The 22,733-nt window shown below is 39.0% G+C and overlaps 2 protein-coding genes across 8 annotated transcripts; one reads left to right on the top strand and one right to left on the bottom strand.

Annotated features, from left to right (window-relative positions):
- Positions 1-87: 87 nt before the first annotated feature.
- Positions 88-10,610, bottom strand: sf3b1 (splicing factor 3b, subunit 1). 7 transcript variants are annotated; one of them, XM_060876078.1, is made up of 25 exons: positions 10,484-10,610; positions 9,566-9,738; positions 9,314-9,415; positions 8,547-8,661; positions 6,538-6,617; positions 6,182-6,373; positions 5,843-6,080; positions 5,528-5,740; positions 5,321-5,442; positions 5,037-5,234; positions 4,855-4,956; positions 4,579-4,758; positions 4,402-4,488; positions 4,041-4,311; positions 3,697-3,842; positions 3,430-3,576; positions 3,170-3,295; positions 2,872-3,093; positions 2,572-2,754; positions 2,342-2,453; positions 1,883-2,003; positions 1,416-1,547; positions 1,057-1,329; positions 745-961; positions 88-629 (listed from the first exon to the last, which is right to left on the bottom strand). In XM_060876078.1, exons 1-25 carry the CDS (start codon positions 10,509-10,511, stop codon positions 471-473), a joined length of 3,939 nt encoding a protein of 1,312 aa, XP_060732061.1. In that variant the 5' UTR covers positions 10,512-10,610; the 3' UTR covers positions 88-470. The 7 variants fall into 7 exon arrangements, 6 of the variants coding, with proteins under 6 accessions (XP_060732061.1, XP_060732062.1, XP_060732063.1 ...); XM_060876079.1 differs by having other exon boundaries at positions 6,188-6,373; XM_060876080.1 differs by lacking the exons at positions 9,314-9,415; positions 9,566-9,738; positions 10,484-10,610 and adding an exon at positions 6,906-6,960 and having other exon boundaries at positions 8,547-8,563.
- Positions 10,611-12,983: 2,373 nt separating this feature from the next.
- On the top strand, positions 12,984-22,591 carry coq10b (coenzyme Q10B). The gene is made up of 5 exons (XM_060876076.1): positions 12,984-13,141; positions 17,511-17,663; positions 19,171-19,363; positions 19,468-19,569; positions 20,016-22,591. The coding sequence occupies exons 1-5, from the start codon at positions 13,041-13,043 to the stop codon at positions 20,181-20,183; spliced, it is 717 nt and encodes a 238-aa protein (XP_060732059.1). The 5' UTR covers positions 12,984-13,040; the 3' UTR covers positions 20,184-22,591.
- Positions 22,592-22,733: the final 142 nt, after the last annotated feature.

The following is a 22,733-nucleotide window of genomic DNA, read 5'->3' as shown; positions in this document are numbered from 1 at the left end:
AAGATAGCTATGAAAGTCTGATTATTTGTATTTTATTAATGCAAATCTACATGATTCAATTACAATATGAGCACACAACAAAAGAAACCTTTTCATACACAAACGTTTATTCAGCCATAACAAGCAATAACCAGTAAGAACAGATGATTGCACAGAAATTATTACATATAAGAAGGTTGTCAAGACTTTCCTACTAAGGGCTTAATATTTTCTGGCAAATCTGCCGCTACATTTAACTGCAGTTGATTATGGATTTAGTTAAAAAAATTACGTCCAAATACGTAGTTTCATTTTCTGTGTTTTTTTTTTTTATGGTCTGTACTTTAATTTAAAACGGATTTGCTAACCCCAAGCATATGTGATAGATGAAGCTGCAAACCAATACAACTAAAAGTAAACGGACCATGTACTATAAACCATGTCTAGAAGAATAAAAAACAAAAATGAACAGTGCACAAGTTTAAACATATTTACAGAAAGTAATCCAGCTCATAGCGGACAAATGGGTTCTTCTCATCATTGTAGATGAGGGGATAATGTGCGATCAGCGCATCCTGCGAGCCAATGTAGATGGAGTTATAAATCTTCCAGTACACATCTCGAACTTTCCGTGCAGGATGGAACAAACCCTGAAAAGAAGCAGTAAATAATGAAATTTAATTTAACAATTTAAAGCTGACGGAGAGACAAAAGTCATGTCAATGAAATCAATTCTTCCTTTTCTTCAAATTCTTAATCACTTACCTGCAGGCAATACTGTAACATCCGGCACGGTCCAATAGCCACACGAAGTCCCTCAAGTGCTCCCATTACGGCTTGGATAACGTGAGGTGATGTTTCAAAAACGTTAGGCCAAACATAGTTGAGCAAGTGGTTTAGCGAGTCTTCACAACCAAACCCATACACACCCAGCGACATGTGCTGCACTACAGCGCTGGCTGTCTGCCTATGCACAAGGTCTCTGTGAAGGAAAATATTTAAAGGTTATATCAATTACAACAAACAAATGAAAGACAACTATAATACCATGAATAAATTATTAGTTACTGAGCTCACCTGTCCATCAGAGCATCCTCCAACAATGGAGTGACAGCATAGATATAATCCTTGCCCATTTCACCAATATATTCAAATAAGAAGGAGAGGGATTTAAGAACACCATTCTGAACATTAAGTTCAGGTACACGGTACTCATTCATCAGCGCTGGGAGTACGGTAAAGGGTGAGCATGTTTCTGCCACGATGGCTATCGCTACTGTTGTGCAAACTCTGTTTTGCCTCTCCTGCACTTTCAAGTTGTTAAGCAGCGTGGCAAGCACATCATGAGGTCTAGACAAATCAAGAGTAAATTGGTTAGTGTTTGGGTTTCAACGTCGCAAGCACCAAAATGGATTCAAAGTAATAAGACTTTTTACCCAATTGCCTTAGCGATGTAGCCAAAAGTGTTGACCGTGGCTCGTCGGATTGCCTTCTTGTGAGCTTTCAGCAGCTCCAGCAGTTCGAAACAGATTCGCATCCACTCCCTGGCAGACACATACTCTGCACCTCTACAAAGAAAGAGCATTTACAGATGTTCAAAACTATTGAATAAGGTACCTGAAAATATTTAATACATCAAATAATATAATTTAATTTAAATATAATGTCTGTCAGGCTGCACCTTATGCACAAAGCCATAGCCTGAACATTAGTACAGCCACTTCCACATTACACTTGTCAAAACAAATACTTCATGTGTAACAGAGATTACCACTATACCATGCTAGAACACGAACAACTCTGGTGCTCACATAGCATGCTTACCTATTCTAAAACAACATTTAAAACTACGTACGCTCAAAAAATGTAATTTCATTCAAATTGAGCAAAACTCAACACCGACCTGTCAGCAATGCGTCCCACGAGATCAATGCAGTTTTCTTGCACCTTTTCATGTCTGTTTTTCAGGATTGGTGTCAACCGAGGAAGTAAATCTTTAATTGGAGGGGTCATCTTGTGCATACCTGAGAAGGGATAAATCAGTGTTAAGAAGCTGAGGCAACTGTTCCACAATGCTATTGAACACTACATACCAGGAGCAACACATCCACACACAAGACTTCAGAATAAACCTTTTTAGCATTATAATGTTTGTGTCTTCACTATTCCTGCAAAACAGTGTCAAGAACTCCAACTGTCTCTTAAACTAAAAAAGAATTGTCACTGAAACCATTTCAATTCTAGGTCTAAAGTAGTAACACTTAACAGTTTCTTTGGCAGGCAGGAAATAAATGCCTGAATCTCTGAATCAAACCACAGACTTGTGTATCAGAAAAGCTGATTACATTGGATAATGACATACCAATGACATTAACAATAGCTTTAAGGGCTCCGAGGATGCTTCCAAGCACTTCAGGATATTCCTCTCCCAAGTACTCATACAGCACTACACCCAAATGTCCCATCAGCTTCTCCTGTTAACATAAAGGGAGAGAAATATAACAGGTTAAAAAAGGAAGCATGAGTAACAGGATTTTATCATGTACATGTTCGAAGAGTTGCGATTTTGGTGTAAAATTAATTCTCTCTCACCTCTTGACAGGTCTTCATAACCACAGCTGTGCGAGAAATTAGGTCAGCAGCCTGTTGACGAACTTTAGCAGACTTGTTGTTTAGACGCCACAGGACAGTACCGCAGATCTGAGGCAGGTAGGGCTTAACACGCTTGCCCAGAGCATTCACCACTGTTCCAAAACCGTTCAGCATCACAGAGTCCTGGTGAGATGAATCAATATCACAAATTCAAATATGGACCATATGGGACCCCCCCAAAAAAGCTGGAAAAACAAATAAACCAAAATGTATGACCAAAGATGAACCTGTGTGACACACCTCAGTGGTCTGTTCTTGGAACGCATACAAGATGCCATCAATAAGCTGCTCCTCCAGTTTGTGGTCAATGTCTGCTGCACCCAGGTTACCCATGATCTTCTCAATTGTCTCCATCACCATCTTTCTGTACTGCTCAGCTTCATCTTTCAGGTCGTCCACGATTCTTGAGATGATTTCTGCTGCACCAACTTTGTTGGCCAGCTCCACAGTAGTGTCTACCAACTAGCGAAAAGAGAAAGGTGTCATGAAATGAGAGCCATATGAAATTGCTGAGAAAGCTAATAAGCTTTCAGCATACCTGTCTGTAATTACGCCTGTCCAAGGCCATACGGTGCTGCCAGAAGTGTTTAAAGAAAGGGGGCAGAATCTCAGTTTTGATGTAGTTGGCCTCCACACCATCTGTCCCACAACACTGCTTCACCACCTGAAAGTGTGGCAAACAAAAGTGTGACCAAGTTCTATAAGCATATACACAAAAGTGTAATTTAAAGTATTGGATAACTGACTGTATTAAATACCTAAATATATTCATGTTTAAATGTTCTAAGTTCACCTCACCTTCAGCACAATCTTCTTCATCTCCTCATCTGGAGACTGGAACTCTCGAATGAGGATAAGCATCACTTCCCTTGTGTAGTAGTTGGCATACTCAGCATCCATAAGAGGAATCAAGTATCCAATGGCTTTTAAGAAAGCAGCCAGACCCTGAACAAATACAAATGTGGCATTCGCTTGATTATTAGTATTATTTTAAAACCATGACAATTGCAAAAATCAGAATGTATTAAGCAACATCGCTCATAAATTTGTTGAGAACTTGCTCACCTTTCCTCTGTGTTGTCTGATACCTTTCCAAAGGGGCTTTAGCACAGAGTCAAAAGACTCAATACCATAGGGTGTGGCAGCCTCTGCAAGAGCAGCAATAGCCAAAGCACTGATGGTTCGCACCTTCTGCTGCTCATCCACAAGACCTGCAAGTATAAATACAAGTGATTAATAAAGGATTAAACAAAAAAGAAATGCTTACTACAAAAGATGTTTAGTTAGAATAAATAAATTTATTTACAATTTTAATTCTTAAATCAATATCTGAGGTTGCACACAACACAAACATCCAGCATGTCATGATCATATTTAGATTTACAATAGGGTTAATACCACATACTGACCATGTTCGATAATCTCCACCAAGCTGCGGAGATGAGGCAAGATTGCACAACCCATGAGGATGGCAATTTGCTGCACAATTTTGATGCCTGTGTGTCGAGCCTGCCATGACTTCTTGCTCTTGCACACAGCTTTGAGGAAAGGCAGGAGGGAGGGAATACCCAAAGCAGAGGCCACAACAGCAAAGGCACGAGCTGTTGTGTTTCTCACATACTCGTCCATGTTGTCAATGTCAGGCCTCATTGTGGAGATCATAGTGGCCAGACCAGCAGCCTGTGCAAAAAAAAATAAATTATACGTGTTTACATTCAAATGAAATACCTAATAATCACCAGTATATGCATCATCAGAATTTTGGCCCACCTTTGCCAGGTTGGAGATAATCTCTCTGCCCTCTACTCTAGCATAGTAATCTTCATCAATCAGCAAGGGCTCAATCACCACGAGGATCTGGAGAAATAAGCCACACATACTAATTCATAAATAAAGGATGATTCCATGCAGTTCAATTTTTTAACCCTAAGATTCTACAAGACATACCTTGTGGACATAAGGTCGAACCAAGTCGTCCAGTTTGTACAAGATGCGGTCAATGACCTTCACCAACAGATGGCGCTCCTGATCTTCAAGGGTAGGAGACATAAGCAGCGGCAGAATCTGATTGAAAAGCGGACCAGCACCAAATTCCCTGGCCTTGTCGGTGATTTGCCTGAGAGCGGCCTGAAAGTACAGCAGAGGTGGTTAGAAAGGTTCATGGTCAAGTGAGATGATAAGAGACAGCTGAATCATTACAGTTTAGCACATCAGTTTACATACCTTTCTCATGGGAGGTGTGCCATTTTTTATTTTCAAAAGTAGTTTCATGATCTTGCGCTCCTTCTGCTCTTCTGGACTCAAAGTGGACTCATCCACCTCGACCTGAAAAAGACAATAATTCTTTATTCCCAAAACAAACAAACAAAAAAATTAATTAATGTTCATATGACCAAGAAGCTCACCAGAAGTTTGTCAAAGTACTGGATGTCATCTGGTTTTAGGAAAGGTAGGTTGCCAGATGGTTGGTCATTCATCTGTTTGGTGGTTCGGTCTTCAGCCTGCATGTGGAAGCCAGTCATGCCACCAATGGGTGTTGGAGTGGCAGATAACTTCCTTGCAGGGGTGCGGATAGGCACGTAGCCTGCTGGTGGGGGCAGCACCTGGTGATAACAAGACATGTTAATGATTGTGCTTAATATTATAGAATTATTTTAAGTATCATAAATTGGAAGTATCCAAAGCATACCTTGTAACCTTCTGGAAACATAGCATCCAGCTCTTCATCAGTCAGTGGACGATTCCGCTCATCAATCTCTCTCTCCCAACGCCATGCTTGAAGCTGCTCAGGAGTCATACTCATCAAATGACCTACGGGGGGAAAAAAACATTATATGCAACCCGTGTATGACTCTATAGATATCTATTAATATTCACATTTCTGGAGCAGTTGTACCTGGAGTTGGTGTGGCCATATTCATAGCTGGTGTTCCAATAGGGGTTTTTCCAGGAGTGAGCAAAGGTGTGGAGGAGCCTATCTGACTTGCAGGAGTCTCATCCCAACGGGACTTCCTTTTGCTTGCTCCAGGAGTTGGGGTCTCTCCCACAGACTCATCCCCTCTGTCTGTTCGAGGAGTCTCAGCCCAGCCACTGCCATGTCCCGGTGTCTCTAAAAGGGGAGAAAGAGGGCGATTTAAAATAAAATTAATACATAAAACTACTTATTAATGCATTTCATTCGTCTTCGCTTTCAGGCAGTTGACTAACAAACCTCTTTCTGTCTTTGGTGTCTCATCCCAACGATTTTTGCGCACACTGGATGTGGCACCACCATGACCAGGGGTGGCATGACCAGGGGTGTCTCGGCCAGGCGTTGCAGCACCAGCAGGTGTGTGGCTGGGCGTGGGGTCCCACATGCGTGTACTAGGGGTGGCTCCAGGAGTCTCACTACCCTTGGGACGACCAGGCGTCTCATCCCAGCGACTATTTGAAGGTGTGTGTCCTGGTGTCTAGAGAAGAAAATACAGATTAAGTTTTTTTAAGCAAGATATATGGTGTTTTATAAACACAGACTGAACAAAGTGTTTTTTCTATGCCAACCCAAACTTACACATACATCTGCTGAGCTATCTGCCTGGTCCCAGCTGGACACTTTTTTGGGAGTAGAGTTTGGGGTCTGGTCAGCAGTCTGGTCCCATCGACGCTTGCGTTTGGGAGCAGCAGCTTGAGATGCAGCAGAGCCATTGACTGCTTTCAGGTCACCTGATTTTGCCTTTTCTGCCATCTGCAGCCTGATTTCTCTCTGTACAAAAGAAAGAGAACAAGCAGTAATTAGAAAACATCATACAACCTTCTTGATTTGCTTACAGATCCATGGCTAAGGGGGGGGAGAAAATTAATTGATTGATTGATTGATAGATAGATAAATAAATAAAGAGGTTAAAGATATCACCAAGTCTTCTATACCTCTTCTTTAGAAAGATGCTGCTCCTTCATCACATCCATGTAAGATCTGGCAGGCATCTTGGGATCTGGCGTTTTACCCCCTGTGCAAAAGAGCAGCAACAAAATGCAAGACAGTCAGCCAGGCACATGCTACCACCATCACGTCCTCACATTGCAAACAGTCAACTGACCCTCATTCTACTCCACAGAAATCTTTACTTACTATGTCCTCTCACATAACAGGTTGCATCACAAAACAGCCTAACATTAAAACAAACACTCCTAACATTCATAGTTAAAAACAGGCAGGTACATAGTGGTTTATGTTAAGGAGAGGATATAGCCATCAATGTTGCAGGGTCCTGGGCTGTGCTCTCCAGAATACGTACACTTTCAGTGCCAAGGGTCCATCTGCAGTCAGACTTCAACCGGCAGAAAAGAAGCCTAGAAAATTGCTCTTTACCATTAGTAACACTTTGGAAAATGGTTTGAACTCACACACAACAGTCATAGCACCTGTGATGCCCTTGTCACTCACTGTACTCAAACCTCATAGAAGACTACAGCTTTAATTAGAATTACAAAGCATTATTAATATGTAAAGCTAGATTTGTACCATTAGGAGAATGGAAAAATTGTTAAAGCACCTATTTGCATTTTAAAAGGGTAAATTTGGATGTGAAGATGCTGATTTTTTTTTTCGTTGTTAAAAAAAAAAATTAAACAAATAGAATGAGTCTGGCAAAATAAATTAAAAATGACAAAATGGGGAAGGATGAGGTTGAGAGGAGGTTTGTATAATTACTATATCAGAACTTTGGGTACAGAGAGTTGTTGAGTCCATGTCCCTCCCCCCCACAAAATATTCCTAAATCTGATAAACTCTCTTCCTTTGTTCACCATAACCTACACAGGATGAGGTGCTGCACCCTTAAGAGAGTGCAGACAGGACTGGCATAGCAGTACTGCTGTAGGAGAGAAATTAAGCACAGTTAGTATGGGGCTGTGGAGTGTTTGTACACAGATTCTTTAACATATACTTCTATTTTAAAGATAAAATAGAAATATATTTACACAACACTTATATAGAGGATGTGCCTGTTTGAAATTTGCTACATGCAAGGTGTTCTATCCACTGTATAGCTCAATTCCTAAGCTGAACACTTTCCTTTGTGAAACATTTCTCCATGTAAAGTCATCAACTAGTGTATATAAGGTTACTTGATATGTACTTTCTGCACTTTTTAGCCACCAGTTTATTAAATGAATTGCATATGCATCTACAATGCTAGAGAGCACCACCAAATGCTTTACAATTGTATGGTGTTAGCAAACGCAATGCAGCTCTTCCAAAAAGATGCATCTAAAAAAAGGCAAAAAAATAAATAAATAAATAAAGCATATAAAGCTTGCTATTATAGTAAAATGCCACCAGTCTGGCTGACTGGTTGAAAAACAGTGATTTGTTTACTGCCAGTAAAACAGTTAATTAATCAATGTTGGCTTCTCAGTGCAACAGAGCTCTTAGTAATGTTTTGTTTGTACTTAAGGTGCTAACCTAAATATATGCACTTTTCTGACAAGTAATGTTACTAAAACATTCCTTTCTAGAGAGCTCGTGAATGCCTTCCTGGCTGTCTATTTAAAACAATTCAGCATAAATAATAATCCAGTAACCCTTTGAAAGACACACACACACCTACCTGCAACCTGACTAGTTGGGTCTACAAACTTTATATTCAACACCACCCAACTATTAGTTCCCACAGACAGACAGCACCTGTAATCCTCGGCAATATCCCATAGTCAGACCTGTCCAATTTGTTTGTAAATTTCTGTTGTTTATAACTGGAAAAGCGTTGTGTAATAGAATTAAATGTCTGGGAGAGAGCAATGTTGGGTAGTGTTCAAAGGGTTAAGCACCAAAACAGCTGATCTGGATCAGCAATGATGAACATGTGGCCCAACAATGCACAGATCAGTATAGGCATGGATGGAGCTATCAAGTCAAATGATGGCATCATATTTACCGTCTGCAAAGGGGTCGTGACGCTCTGGAGAGATGATCATCTTTTGCCTGCGCCTCTTATATTCATCTTCACGATCCGATATCTTCTGTGGCCGATGCTCGGCAAAAGGATCATACTGTAGAGGAAGAGAAACTGACTGTCAGTGCATTTTAAACCGTTTCAAAACAGAAGGAGAGGAGAGATGGAGAAGAAAAACAACAAAAAAGGTAATAAATAAAAGAGCCAACTAAAAAGAACAGACTATTCAAATTAAATCAAACTATTATTTGAAAGCAACAAATTGTTGACAACAGACACTGTGGCCATATAAAGTACACATCTTTTAACAGAACATTAAAACCCAGTTCTGCAACATCACAAAACAGATTCCTGAAATATGCAAAAGCTTCAGCATACTTAAATAGGACACAATGCTGTTGTGTGACCGTGATTAAAATTCACTTTTAGGCAACAAATATGACCACTATGACGGTTTAACTGGGTGGTGTGCGAGAAATACAAAGCAAAGATGTCGATTTAGTACACAATTCTATCATATTGTTCATGGAAGAAGGTGAAATATCATTTGATTAAAGACTAAATTATCATGACCTTTTTTGTTGTAAAATTGTTTTATTGTAATTTTAGACAAACTCAACTTAAAATAAAGTTAGAATTCAGAGTTAGATCAACGTTTTGCTATATTGTTCAACCAAACAGTGGAGCATTACAGAAAGTAGTTAGGAACACTACAATGGTAACAGAAGAAAGAAGCGCTTTTCAGGTACCTGCTCATCTGACTGAGGAATGGAATTGAGAATTGCCACCGGAGCATGATACCCTGGCTTCTTCTGGCCAAGCAGCGTCGTAGAGGAGTCTTCCTCATCATCCTGAGAGAGCGAGAGAGAGACTGATCAGTAATCAGGGTTATATAAACTTTAAAGACAGAAATCCGAAAAGTTTATACCACAACTCAAGCCACTCTGACTCAGATAAATCAATCACAACATGGGCATGAAAGAATTGACTGAAACATTTACCTCCTCTTGCTCATTGGCAGCAATAGATGTGACATATCCAGCAAAACGACTGTCGCTTCCTCCGTAGATCTCTTGGTCGTAGAATCCGGTAGAATCGAGGCCGACACCCTGATCTCCCTCCTCTAGCAGAGCAGCCTTCATGCCCTGGATCTCCAGGATCTGCGCCTCGATATCTGAACACAAACAGCAGACAATCATCAAAAATATACACGACACGCAATATCAATTAAACACATTAACAGAACAGACTAGCAAAAAAAAAATCTAACAAATAAATAATTAGAATAGCTAATAAGAGACGCCGTTGCCATGGTAGGAAAGCAGGCATAATGCGACATGCCGTTCTTGTTGTTAGCATGTTAGCTAACGTAGCGATGTGGTTTGACAGAAAAAAGAATTAAAATAAAACGTTTCTTAAACCGGTGTGAATTCGTTTTACACGCAATCTATCGTGTTTAGTGGAACGAACGTTTTGACACAACGCTGTAAATTCGCAAGCACGGATGGATTTTCCGTGTTTATACCGAGCTAGCGCCATTTTGAGAGACCATCTTAGTTTTCACGCTAGCTAACGAACTGCAAGCGGAGAGATTCTTTCTGTGGCGCACACAAAAGCAGAAGCCGATATTAAAAAGGCTTTTTTTTTTTTTAAAAAAAACACGAGTCGTCACGTTTAAGTGTTGTTTTAATACGTGAAACCTGCGGCCTTTTCTAAAATGCGCAATAGCAGCACGGCCAAAGCTTTATAAAGACGCACAAGCGCCATCTTGTTTTCGGCGCCGTGTTCATGCTCACTCGGACGAAAACACCGCTTTTGCACAAGCTTCACGTTAATTAACCAAACCAACAACGTGATCTAGTAAACGCTCGAACGTACATTTTACTTTGCGCACAATAATCATTTCGAAATACACTCACCCTCGTGGGTTTTGGCGATTTTCGCCATGATGCTCTGTATGTGTGTACACGGATCAGTCCCGGAAGGCCTTCAGTTTCTCCTACGTTATACAACCACGCATGCGCAGTGAAAACTCTGGGCGTAAACTGTTACGTCACAAATCGACGCTGATAGACATGTCCAGTAGGTCACTACTTTAAGACTTTACTTTGTTATCCTGTGTATTTGACTTGTATATGAAAGAGACAACCACTTATACTTAACACAATAGATCATATATAATATATTAATATATAATATATAGACAATATATATAATAGGGATAATATATAAATTCTAAACAGGTCTGTTGTCAGTCTATAAAATGTAAACTTGACAGTAACACGATAAATGAATCAGGAGGCAGTTTGACAGTAATTTATCCACAATATACATTTTATTAGTTAATACACTCCACTTTATTAGTTATTCAATCAGCCAATCGTGTGGCAGCAGTGCAATGCATAAAATCAAGCATATACAGATCAAAAGCTTCAGTTAATGTGTACATCAATCATCATAATTTGGAAGAAGTGTATAGCTGTATATATTTTACATTGGGACGGTTGTTAGTGACATATGGGCTGGTTTGGCGTTTAAGAAACTGTTGTTCTCCTGGGATTTTCACCCACAACAGTCTATAGAGTCTTATTGATAAGTAGAATGACCAACCTGGTCATATGGTAACTCATATAATAACTCTTTACCACTGTGGTGAACAGAAAAGCAACTCAGAACACACAACACATAAAACCTTGAGATGGATGAGCTACAACAGCAGAAGACCACATCAGGTTCCACTCAGCAGCCAGGAACAATAATAAGAAAAGACTATAGGCATAGACTCACCCAAACTGGACAGTTAAAGACTGCTAAAAGACCATGTGATATATTTTTAATCTTAAACTGTCAATTTTAATGAGTATGTGCCCATGAAAGCCTCAGATTCCTGTTCTTGTCTGACAGCAGTGGAACCCAGTGTGGTCTTCAGCTTTTTAATTTAAAATCAAATTCCAATTGTATTGGTCACATGCACAGTCAAACATACAATATGCAGTAAAATGCTTTTTATGCTTTGTCTATATTATAAAAATAAAACTAAATAAATTGGGGTCCAAAAGGGATTTTAAAATTCAAATAAATGAAAACACAATAAAAAAAAGATAAAATAAATGTGACTGGAATTAGCTGTACATTTGACCAGAGGAAAATATACAAAATGTATCATCTGAAAATACAATTACTTATAAAATTTACACACACACACACACACACACACACACACACACACACACACACACACACACACACACACACACACACACACAGTTTTATACAATATACGATTTTCAGTGTTTTTGTTTGTAAAAATCCCAGGAGATCAGCAGTGTCTGAAATCCTCAAATTAGCCCATCTGGCTTGTTTTTGCCATATGACTGACTGATTGCATAACCTGAAGTGAGTGATGTTGGCAAGCATTGCAAGGTCATCAACCCTATTTGGCTGACTGTTAGCCTTATAAAATACATTGTGTTCTGTATCACCCTGTTCCAAACATGTAGCATGTAGCATGAATTTAAATACCACTGTTATACAGCCATTATTTCAGTTTATCTTTTTTACCACATAGCCATTACCCTTTATAACAGTCCATAACCAGTTGTTAATATCGCCACACCAAATTCAGACATACTAATAGCATTCTGATGAGGTCTTACAACATTGCCTTAAATATTGTACAAACCAGCAATTTGCTAGACCATCTTCTGCTATGTGACAGGTTTGCTTTTTACACCTGAGGCCAAAAAGTCCTGAAGAAAAAGGAACAGGCTTTAGAAACTAGAAACAAGTACAACCAAATTGTCTGGGTGAAATGAACCCTTAAATCTTCTGAATAAGGGTCAGAAATGTCGGTGGATCTCCATGATGCATAGTTTCATGTCACATTCAAAAGCCAGGCAGTCCAATACACAGAACATTCACATTTCCAGCATTTGGCAGATACTCTTATATCCAGAGTGACTTACATTATCTCAATTTTATACAACTGAGAAATTGAGGGTTAAGGGCCTTGCTCAGGGGCCCAACAGTGGCAGCTTGCTGGACGTGGGATTCGAACCCATGACCTTCTGATTAGTAGCCCAACACCTCTGAGTGTGCTTTTTTTATGTTCTGTTTTTAATTTGTATTTAATTTTATTTCATTCAAATGAATATTATACTATTAAGAATTTGACTATGTGTCCTTAACAAACTAAACTGTAACCTTTCGTAGATATGCGCTTTGGGTCGCTCAGTCCGGGTAACTCTATCCAGCGTCCCGTGACATTCCTGTGACGTCATCGCTCTATATCTACATACGTACAAGGGGCAGCGTGACAGACGGAACACTTAACCAATGAGCAGAGACTACGAAGTCCCTTCCGTCCAATAGTATTATGAATCTTATTGGGCGAGACTCGTGAAAGGGGGCGGGCTCTAGTACTGGAAAAAGTCTAATCGCGAGGGGGAGGTGGAAAAAAAAATAGCTGAAGTGAAGATGGCGAGAGGCTCCCGGTGTTTGCGGAGAGCGGTAGCGGAGTGTATTAAACAGTTACCGTTCACAGCTACTCGAGAAACACCGGGCAGGAATGGAGTGAGGTAAACACAGGCAAACATTACAGGAAACTAAACATTTCCGAACTTGCAACGTTAGTATAAATGCACCGCTAGCTGGCTGCAGTAGCTTTCAGCTAAGTTAGCTAGCGTTGTTTAGCTATTTATAACAACTGTCAATGATGGCAGCTAGCCAGCTACATTTACTCACATCTACCGCGTGTTTCTTTTTTCGTAGTTAGTTATTAGTCTACTTACAACAAGTAAAATGACCACAGACGTAATTAACTACCCGATTTGAAAGGAAGAGAAACTAGCAACACACCTCATCTCAGTATCTGTTGGTCATTCTGTTCTAGGGTAAACTCTGACTACTGTACCTGCTTTGTTATTTGTCTGTAACGTGTATGTCACCTTAGTCAGGAGTTTGTCGAGCTAATGACATTGTACAGTAATGGGCACCCGTCTAGTTTTGACCCGGTGTTTCTCTTATGCCCTTGAGTAGTTACTCATTTGGTCTACGTCCGGTGTTACAACTTATTGTTCATATAATAATATGATAATATATGTAATAATAATATATATATAATGTGTGTGTGTTCCGTCATGATTTTGACAGCTGTTTTAATTGTTCAGTTAGTAAGTAATTGTTCGGATAGTAACTAATTGTTCGGATAGTAAGTAATTGTTCGGATAGTAACACTTCATTCAAGCATTTAAAGCTTACGTTTTGTACCTCAGCCTCTTACGTAACACGCCGACAATGACGTTACGGCAAGTGTCACCTGAGACTTCTCAGTGTATCTCAGCTGCCCTTCTCACCCAGCGCAGGGACGCAGTGTACCCACAACACAGGGCCAGCACTGGTCCTGCACGAATCACTCGGCTACTGTCCAAAGTCCAGAACAACGTCCTCTACTAGTGACACCTTCGTCATACTTGGCTGCGAGCATCACGTCTAGGTTTAGTGAGCGAGACACTTTATTTTTGTTTCGTCGAAGTCTGATACTCAACTATTCCTACTGTCACTTCCTCCGTAGATCTCTTGGTCGTAGAATCCGGTAGAATCGAGGCTGACACCCTGATCACAAAAATATATTACCAGTATGCTATTAAACGAACACAATCTTGTACTAAATGATGTGTAAATAGCTGGCAAGCGGTTAAAAGTGGCTTTCCGTTAGTAGATACAAGACAAGAGCAGACAATGTTGACTTGTCTCCTTTGATTGAAATTGTATGAGTGATTTCTTCAGGACAGAGCTATGTGATACTCTTCAGGCCGTAGTCCCACATCTAGTATTACCTGGTTACAGTTGATCAATTATTATTATTTTTTTTATAGACCTCAGGAGAGTGTGGAGTGTTGTTTTTGGGTACCTTTCTTGTCCGCTTCAGATTCTCAGTGGTGTGTGAATGGCAGCTCAGTGGTTAGGACGTTGGGCTGTGTGTGTTCAAATCACACTTCTTCTAAGCTGCTACCCCTGGGCCCTTCAGCAAGGTTCTTAATCCTCAACTGCTAATTTGTATAAAATAAGATGTATGTAAGATGCTCTGGATGTCAAATGCTGTAAATGTCTTAGGAAGCTATACATGGTGTGCAAAAAGTCAACCTATGAGATTAAAACTACATATGCCTTATTTTGTGTTTATTATTTATAACATGCTCTGCATTTTCTCTGCCTTTCTATCATGATGTTTTTGGCTTGTGCTCAACATATCCGTGTTGTTTCCTGACTTTTCAGACATCCTGTATTTCTAGGATTCAAGAAAAACAAATCTATTTATGCCACTTTAATAAGTTTTAAACACAGTGAGTAAACAAGAAAATTGTGTATATCAGTTCACAGGCTTTCTGTGTGCCCAGGTTTGCTATCACTGTGCTGAAATTAAAAAAAGGACACATTTCCCGTGAAACTAAATACACAAAAAAAAAACTTTAGACTAAAAAAGTATCAGAACTGCTGGTTTAGGTTTATGGCTAAAGTTCATAGCTTGTGCACATCTCAGTAGTGATGCTAACTTTTGAGTTCAGAGAATTCTCTGTCTCTCTCTCTCCCAGGATGATGAAGACATTTCAGAAAAATATTCGGAGAAGCATAAGAAGACATTATGAAAGACATTGCTAGTTTTTGTATTTCTACAACACTTAACAACTGTGACAAGCAGGATAGCAACAAAAGCTGATTGGCTGTTGGCTCTATGTAATTATTTTTTATTGTTTTTATTATAATATTTCATTTATCATCAGAGATGATCAGATGTACGTGTTTAGTGAAATAGTGTTAAGTTAGAGTGGTTTAGCGGATTAGTGACTAGTAGACTGCTAAAGGGTTCTTGTGCTTGGCGTGTAACTTTACAGTTGTCAGTGAACATGGTATGAAACTGGATTATGCTGTTAACTTACTTCAGTCCTGTGTTGTTCTATGTAGCTCTGTCTTTGTTCCATGTAGCGCCAGGGTCCTGGAGCAATGTTGTCTCATTTCACTATGTACTGCATCAGCTATATATGGTTGAAATGACAATAAAAGCTTCTTGACTTCATCTGCTAATAGTAACTGCAATGTTTTCTATGGTTTGTAGCACAATTTCTTTGCAAGTATGTTATGCAAAAAAACTAGATTTATAAGTATCTGAAGTTGACAAGTATAGTGATATGATTTGCCTTATCTCCCACTCCTAGTTCCTAGGAATCAATGTCACTAATCAGCTCACATTCATTTTGATTCAGTCTCATTTATACAACACATTAAACAATGTACATTGTTACAAAACACTTGTACCGAAATCCAGTTGTAAAAAAATAAAATTATTTTCTGACAAGGTAATGATTTACTGCTGGAGTTTATGACCTGCTTCATCCCTCCCTGCTTTTGTCTAACAGTTATTTGTGACTTAAAGGACAAATAGATGTCAGGTGATCACAAGCCAGACAATGTTAGATATGTTCGCATGATCGCATTGGAGTTTGCCCAACATTTTTGTGTCATACGTCTTAAGGCCTATGAGATAAAATAGTCAAATTATATGATGTAGACTGTTGCATGTGTATCATCTTTTCTTCCGCTCTTCAGTATTGAGTGTTAAATCATCATGAGGATCATGTGCACAGCCACATGATCAGAGACATTTCTATTATTCCTGTTTTCTTTTGATCAGCTTGTTTCTTAAAAGCAGTATGAAGTCATCTGATATTAAATTATGCTGTGTGTTCATTTGGTCATAGTGTGAAATAAACTAATTGATAAAAGCGATATCTGTGCAAACAAACAAGACAAATTTAGCCATTCTTTGTAAACCTGACAGGTCTAGATTAAATTAGCTCTATGCTGACCTAAACAGCAGGTGGGAGACAGAAAAAAAACCTTTACATACACAATCTTTACATAAAAAGCCATAAAATCAATTATAAACTGTTGAGCAGCAGTGTTTTTGCCAAAGCCATAGATGATTTGATTGACTATCACGGTTGATGTATAGCAACCAAAGGTCCCAGAGCTCAGTACAAATCAACACCAGGCCAAATGAGTATAGGCAAGGGATTAGCCTTGGAAACTGTTCTAATGATGGATGGTGCTGGAGGACGGTGAGCTGTAAGAGGAAGAGCGAGCCAGGGCATGTGTGAAGAGGTGTAAAAAATAAATATATTGCTTTATTGGATAACAGTCAGACTGATACAATGATAATGTACTGTATACTGAGCTCATAATCAGCATGTCACTGATGGGATAATGAGAATGATAGAGACCTGGAGAAAGTGTGTATGTGGTTTGGTTTAATTTTGTCCTCTGTTTGCTTTTTCAAGTGCTGATCTGTGCTCTCATTGAAGGAAAACAAAGCCATGTTTTAATGAATAAAGTATTTTATGGTTCACTTTCAATACATCATGCAGAGTACAGTAATGCAGTGTGAGGTAATAGCCAAAAGTCTGGTCTTCCATAAAACATCCCCACCCAAAACAGGTTTATATGTTGTTTCTAACCTACTTGTCAGTCAGTTGATTCTTCTGGCCTAGAGCATATTTTCCTGGGCACACAATTTAGAGAATTTAAGAACACTTAGTAGTAAACTGGGAGCAGGAAAAAAAACCCATCATGCTCACACCTCTTTATATCTGCATAAGCTTCTACATGTGTGATGTGAACTTGTTTTCATTGATTATTCATTAAGCCTGCTGTTATTCACAAGTTATCTTAGCAGGCTGACAACAGCTTTAATCAGTGGGGAATTCCAGGATCATGTCAATAATCCAATCCATCTTACCAAGAGCAACTGATCAGCAGATAAATGTCCATGTTGTAGCTCTGAAATACCTCTATAGTCCTGCTGAGATTAGGAAAAAATCAAGAAAGTTGGATAATGATGCTATGGTTTTAGTTACTGTGTTTATTTTACTTTCTGTTTATTTTGTACAGATATCTGTCATCGTGTGGGATTCTGATGACTAGGGTGCCTCCTCTCCTGCGCACCGTGTCTGGCCGTCCTGTGCTCAATCCAACCAGAAGCTTTTTCAACTTCACCGATTCATTTAACAAAAGGAAAGAATACTCTGAGAGACGCATCATTGGGTATGGCGTCTTCTACATTGTGACTAAAATGTTCTTTCCCAGACTATATGTCTTGTATTGTTGCTATAACACCCAAATAAACGTACTCCTAGAAAGTAAGAAATTATGTGGTTATGGGAAAATAATCCATGATAATGTTTTGTAATGCGTTCTGATGTGAAGCAGATTACATGAATTATGAATTATTTTCCTATAACATCATACCCTGTGGTATTTTATTCCTCTTATAATGATTGGCCAATGATTAGAATGTATTAATGAATGACACCTCATGCAGTTTAACTGTGATATTAATTTTCCTGGAACGTTGGCGACAAGTTGGTTCCTGTTATACGTTTTTTTTCTCTCTTGAAGTTAATAAGACAAAATATTCACTGCTGTCAGAGCTGCTGCAGTGTTGTTATTATAATAATAATTATTATTAACAGACAGAACTCGTACTGTCTATTGTCTCACATTGTCTGTATTGTCTTGTCTTGTATAGTCTGTTTTGTCTTTCTTGTACAGTCCAAGCTAAATCTATAGTATAGTGTTCTTTATGTTTGTACTTTTGAGAATCGCAAATAGCTGGAACCGAATTCTGGAACCAAATTTCTTGTGTGTGTCAACACACTTGGCCAATAAACCTGATTCTGATTCTGATAATGTACCCATTAGAATAGCATGGCTGGAAATACCAGTAAGTTGATGGTTTACTGAGTTTCCTGCACTTGTCTGTGCCAAGCGTAGAGCTACTTTCAGTTTAACGGAACAGCATTTAAGAGAAGCATAAGACCAGTGCACACGGGACTAAATACTATTATATAATCAGCCCAGTCTTGTAAGTGTCACATTACACATTCCTTTGCCCCTATCATTTATATAGAGATGGCAGGCAACTGGGACTGTTTCTATGAAGTTTTCTATGAATTTTCGGAAACAGCACACCATGAATATTTTGCTACGTTTGTCTATCGGGTTCTGAGTTCTACTCCTTTACTTATTTAAGTTAAACACCCTTTTAAAGCATGAACAGCAGAGCAAAAGGCTGGCTTCACATGTCTCTGTCATGTGAAGGGGGAGACCTAACAGGAGAGTGGGAAGTTGCCATGAATAAATTACGGAGAATATAAGGGGGAAAGAAAACAATTTTACTTTGTAGACCTCTGGGAAAAATCTGCAAAAGAGCAATGTGTATAATGAATAGCATGAAGTTACAATGATTAAAGAGGTTAACCAGTTCACCACTGGCAGCTTGTGAGACAATATTAAACAAATATTTGAGCTTTAAGTGACTCTTTATCAGCTTCAAACAAAAGCTCAAGGCAGGTTCGGGTCATGCCCATACCTCATGGCCGTCTTACCCACTTTTCCACTGACGCTTTCTGTGTACTGACGTTGCACCTCGGACATTGTTCACATGGTTTCCGTGTGAAGCCAGATACCTTTGTACTACTGCCAGACCCCTCCACCATGTGTCGCATGTTCATGCTCATGCCTCTGTATCTATTTCTCCATCTGTTTTCAGGTATTCCATGCAAGAGATGTATGAAGTAGTGTCCAAGGTTGAAGACTATCTTCACTTTGTGCCCTGGTGCAAGCGCTCAGATGTAGTTTTCAGGCGTTCTGGTTTCTGTAAGGCCAAGCTAACTGTGGGCTTTCCTCCTGTGGTGGAGAATTATACGTCTCTTGTTACAACAGTGCGTCCCCATTTGGTGAAGGTAGGCATTTACTTCCTGTGTTCCTTGAATTAAGAGCATGTTTCTATCATGGTGGGTTTTGCTGGTTATGTGTGTTGCATTACATCTCCTGTTTTGTCCTCAAGGCTTCATGTTCAGACGGTAAACTGTTTAATAACCTGGAGACGGTGTGGCGCTTCAGTCCTGGCCTACCTGGCTACCCCCGTACATGCACCCTGGACTTTGCTGTAAGTAACCTGAAAATATTTGTGTTTGTCTTTTTTATTTTGTTTTGTTGAAACTTATTTGTTGATACTTATTACTTAAGAGTTGTGTAGGTTTGAGTTTTTGATTGATAGGATTGGACACCCCTGGTTTAAAGCATCTGTGTCTAGATGTTCTACTGAATATGTTACAATATGACCTGTGTACTAAATGACTACAATCACTAAAAACTCTTTACACAGAGTGAATAGGATAGATATTTCATCCTAATTCGTAGTATACGTCCAGTGTTATTAATATTCTTTAGCTCCATGTTTAATCACATACAATTATTGTTTAAATACTGCATTATACTTTGACATACAGGTCGAGTTTTTATCATTTATTGGAAGGAAAGATTTATCTTTAGTTTTCCAATGCATTAGAACAAGGTACAATCATGACTTTCTCCTGTCTCTTTCTGTGGCAGATTTCCTTCGAGTTCCGCTCCCTGTTACATTCTCAGTTGGCCACCATGTTCTTCGACGAAGTAGTTAAGCAGATGGTGTCAGCGTTTGAACGACGGGCCTGCAAACTGTATGGTCCAGAGACACAGATCCCACGCGAGCTAATGTTCCATGAGATCCACCACACGTAGCGTCTCTCCACGCAAAGAGGCTTCCAGGGTGGGAGGGGCATTAAGGAAATTCTGGTTAAGAGAATTTTTGGAGAGAGGGAGCCATCACACACAACTTCATGTGCCTCAGTATCTTCAGTGCCTGGTCCAAACAAAACCATTTGATTTTACATTTTTATCCTAAGTTATTTTTGAGGCTGGATCTAATTTAAGGGCTTAAAGTTGTTGGGCGAGATACTGCATCACTCCATCTCTAACAATATTTTAGAGCTGCATTTTGAGCCGTACTGTTTAATGGCAGCTGGAGTATGTGGAAGGTCTGTCAAGTGAACAGATATTGGTTTTGGGAATGGGGCGAAAAGAGATGGAGACGGTTATTTGGCATGTGTGAGATTGGGAATTTGGTAAGATTGAACCAGGCTTGTTTTTTTTCCACAAGTTACTTTTTGAGTCTTCTTGTAAGCTTTTTTGCCATGTTTTATTTTTTTATTTTTAAATAAACACACACAAACTATTTCAGAACAGCTGGACTTGTCCAGCACGGGTGGTTGCGCCCATAATCAACATCAGTATTTTTTTTGAACAGTTTTTGTGTTCACAAACTCACAAGGAGACTTTAAAGGGGACACTGCATGCTTGCTTGTACTGCTGCAGTGGCTGAATGTGTGCATGCATTTAGTCAGTGCAGCATGTAATACTGACGGGCAGCAATCCTTCCACACGAGCATCAGCAAGTCTTTCCATGACACAGGTTCTATGAGAAAAACAAAAAACACTACACTCACATGGCGATAATTTTTTCCACCATGCTGAGTGGTGAAATGGTTGCCAAGTCTGGAGGAGTGATGTGAAGTTGGCACATGTTTATAGTTTTAATGCTAAACGTCCATTAACGGGAGCACAGTATATGTAACATCTTATGGTGTGTCTCAAGTGTCCAAATCAACGGACAAATGTTTTATTGTAAAAGTGTTCTATATAGCTATATATATAAAATGTGTATGTAAAGTTAGATTTTTAACAGATAGATTCTTGCAACTTTATTAAAGGGGCCCAAACTCAGGGGGCTAATGGGGAAACTACACTTCATGGCTCTCGTGAGATATCTGCAACCTTTGACCTTAAAGATTTCGATCGACCTGCATGCCCTTACTGCTTTTAAACCTAGCACATTAAATATTTATCATTGTCTTTAAACATTTATTCATAGACATCATATATGATATATTTATTTTGGTTATGGGAAAACCACATGTATATAACTAATGTAAGACCACAGACTAGAACACAGTGTATAATAGGTTTTTGTTTCTTGTAGTAAGGCTTTATTTTAGTACATTTGATTTGGGTGTTTGAGTGTTGTGGCGAGTGCCTGCATGGTTTATAAACTATTTTTATATTTAAAAAATCAGGCTTTTTGTGTGGTGTGGTCTCTATGCAGTATCTTGTTTGCCAGCATCCAGTTCAGACTAGTTTTACCTTAAATAGATGGGTCATGTGCAAGATAATATTAGACACCTCTAGCTATGTGCTTCACAACAGCTGGTGGATGGATAACGGACTCTAACTTTACGTTAAGTTGCATATTAAGAGTGAAAATAAACAAGTCTGGAGACTGTGACAAATTATGACAATGTACATAAAATGTTTCTCCAGTTACTTGTTACTCCAGTGTCCAGAATGGCTAGAAATGGCTGTTTTGATTTAATAAAACAAATTGTCCATTTTTTTTCTTATAAAGAGAAATAAATTGAGAAATGGGTCTGATTGATTTCAAAACAATGTTTGCCTTTTGGACATGGGGAACATTTAAAGTGTCACTAGACAAAATAGGTTAATTTAATTCATTAAAAGGCATTGGTGAATATCATGCAGGTATAATCCATGACATCAACAGAAGCTGACTAACTCAGGAAACGTGACACTGCACCTCCATTACACTTTAGATATTTTAGATTCTTAAAGTGCCAAACTACCTGTAACACAAGCAAGTCTAACACATTGGAAACAACCATCTGCGGTTATTGGCAGACAACAAAAAAAAAACTTAACTTGAACACTCCAGTTCTTTTGAAACAACGTTTTATTAAATAAAAAAAAAAAAAAAAAAACAATTACTAAGTATTGTACAAAACATTTGATTACTGTCACATTTGTAAAGTAATTGAAGAAAAAAAAAAAAAAAGAACGAACGAAACACAACTGAAGGATTATTCACTGAAAAGGTTGTTCTATGCTGTACAGCAGTCTTAAAACCGCCACTCGACATACCGAGGAGGATGTGCATTGTAATATTCTTGTGTACGGTTTCTTTAAATCTGCTGTGCAACAAGGTTATGCAGTATTAATTTCCAATAGCTCCAGTCACAGCTGAAGAAACACCAACCATCCCCTAAAGCCATCAGACAAAGACAAGTGACAGAACGAACTGGGACAAACAAAACAAAAGGAATTTGCTGGTTCAAGTGTCAACACATTGGTTCTCCGTTTTAAAGTCAGATTTCAACTCTGAAGCTTTTTAGAACAGCAGGTTCACATTTAGCAACAAAAATGCCAGCAATGGTATTTTTT

Source organism: Tachysurus vachellii, chromosome 8, assembly GCF_030014155.1.
Source record: "Tachysurus vachellii isolate PV-2020 chromosome 8, HZAU_Pvac_v1, whole genome shotgun sequence".
NCBI lineage: Eukaryota > Metazoa > Chordata > Actinopteri > Siluriformes > Bagridae > Tachysurus > Tachysurus vachellii.
Note: the sequence above shows the minus strand (reverse complement) of the source record. Positions and strands in the feature narration are given on the sequence as shown.

Bases quoted from the DNA above. Each gene is read 5' to 3' on its own strand.
- sf3b1 (XM_060876078.1), bottom strand. From the start codon at position 10,511: ATGGCGAAAATCGCCAAAACCCACGAGG. The intron at 6,618-8,546 runs GTAAATATGATG...TCTTTTGCACAG, and splicing joins TCACGACCCCTTTGCAGACG to GGGGTAAAACGCCAGATCCC. The intron at 4,312-4,401 runs GTGGGCCAAAAT...TTTTTTGCACAG, and splicing joins TTATCTCCAACCTGGCAAAG to GCTGCTGGTCTGGCCACTAT.
- coq10b (XM_060876076.1), top strand. From the start codon at position 13,041: ATGGCGAGAGGCTCCCGGTGTTTGCGGAGAGCGGTAGCGGAGTGTATT. The intron at 19,364-19,467 runs GTAGGCATTTAC...TTTGTCCTCAAG, and splicing joins TGCGTCCCCATTTGGTGAAG to GCTTCATGTTCAGACGGTAA. The intron at 19,570-20,015 runs GTAAGTAACCTG...TTTCTGTGGCAG, and splicing joins CATGCACCCTGGACTTTGCT to ATTTCCTTCGAGTTCCGCTC.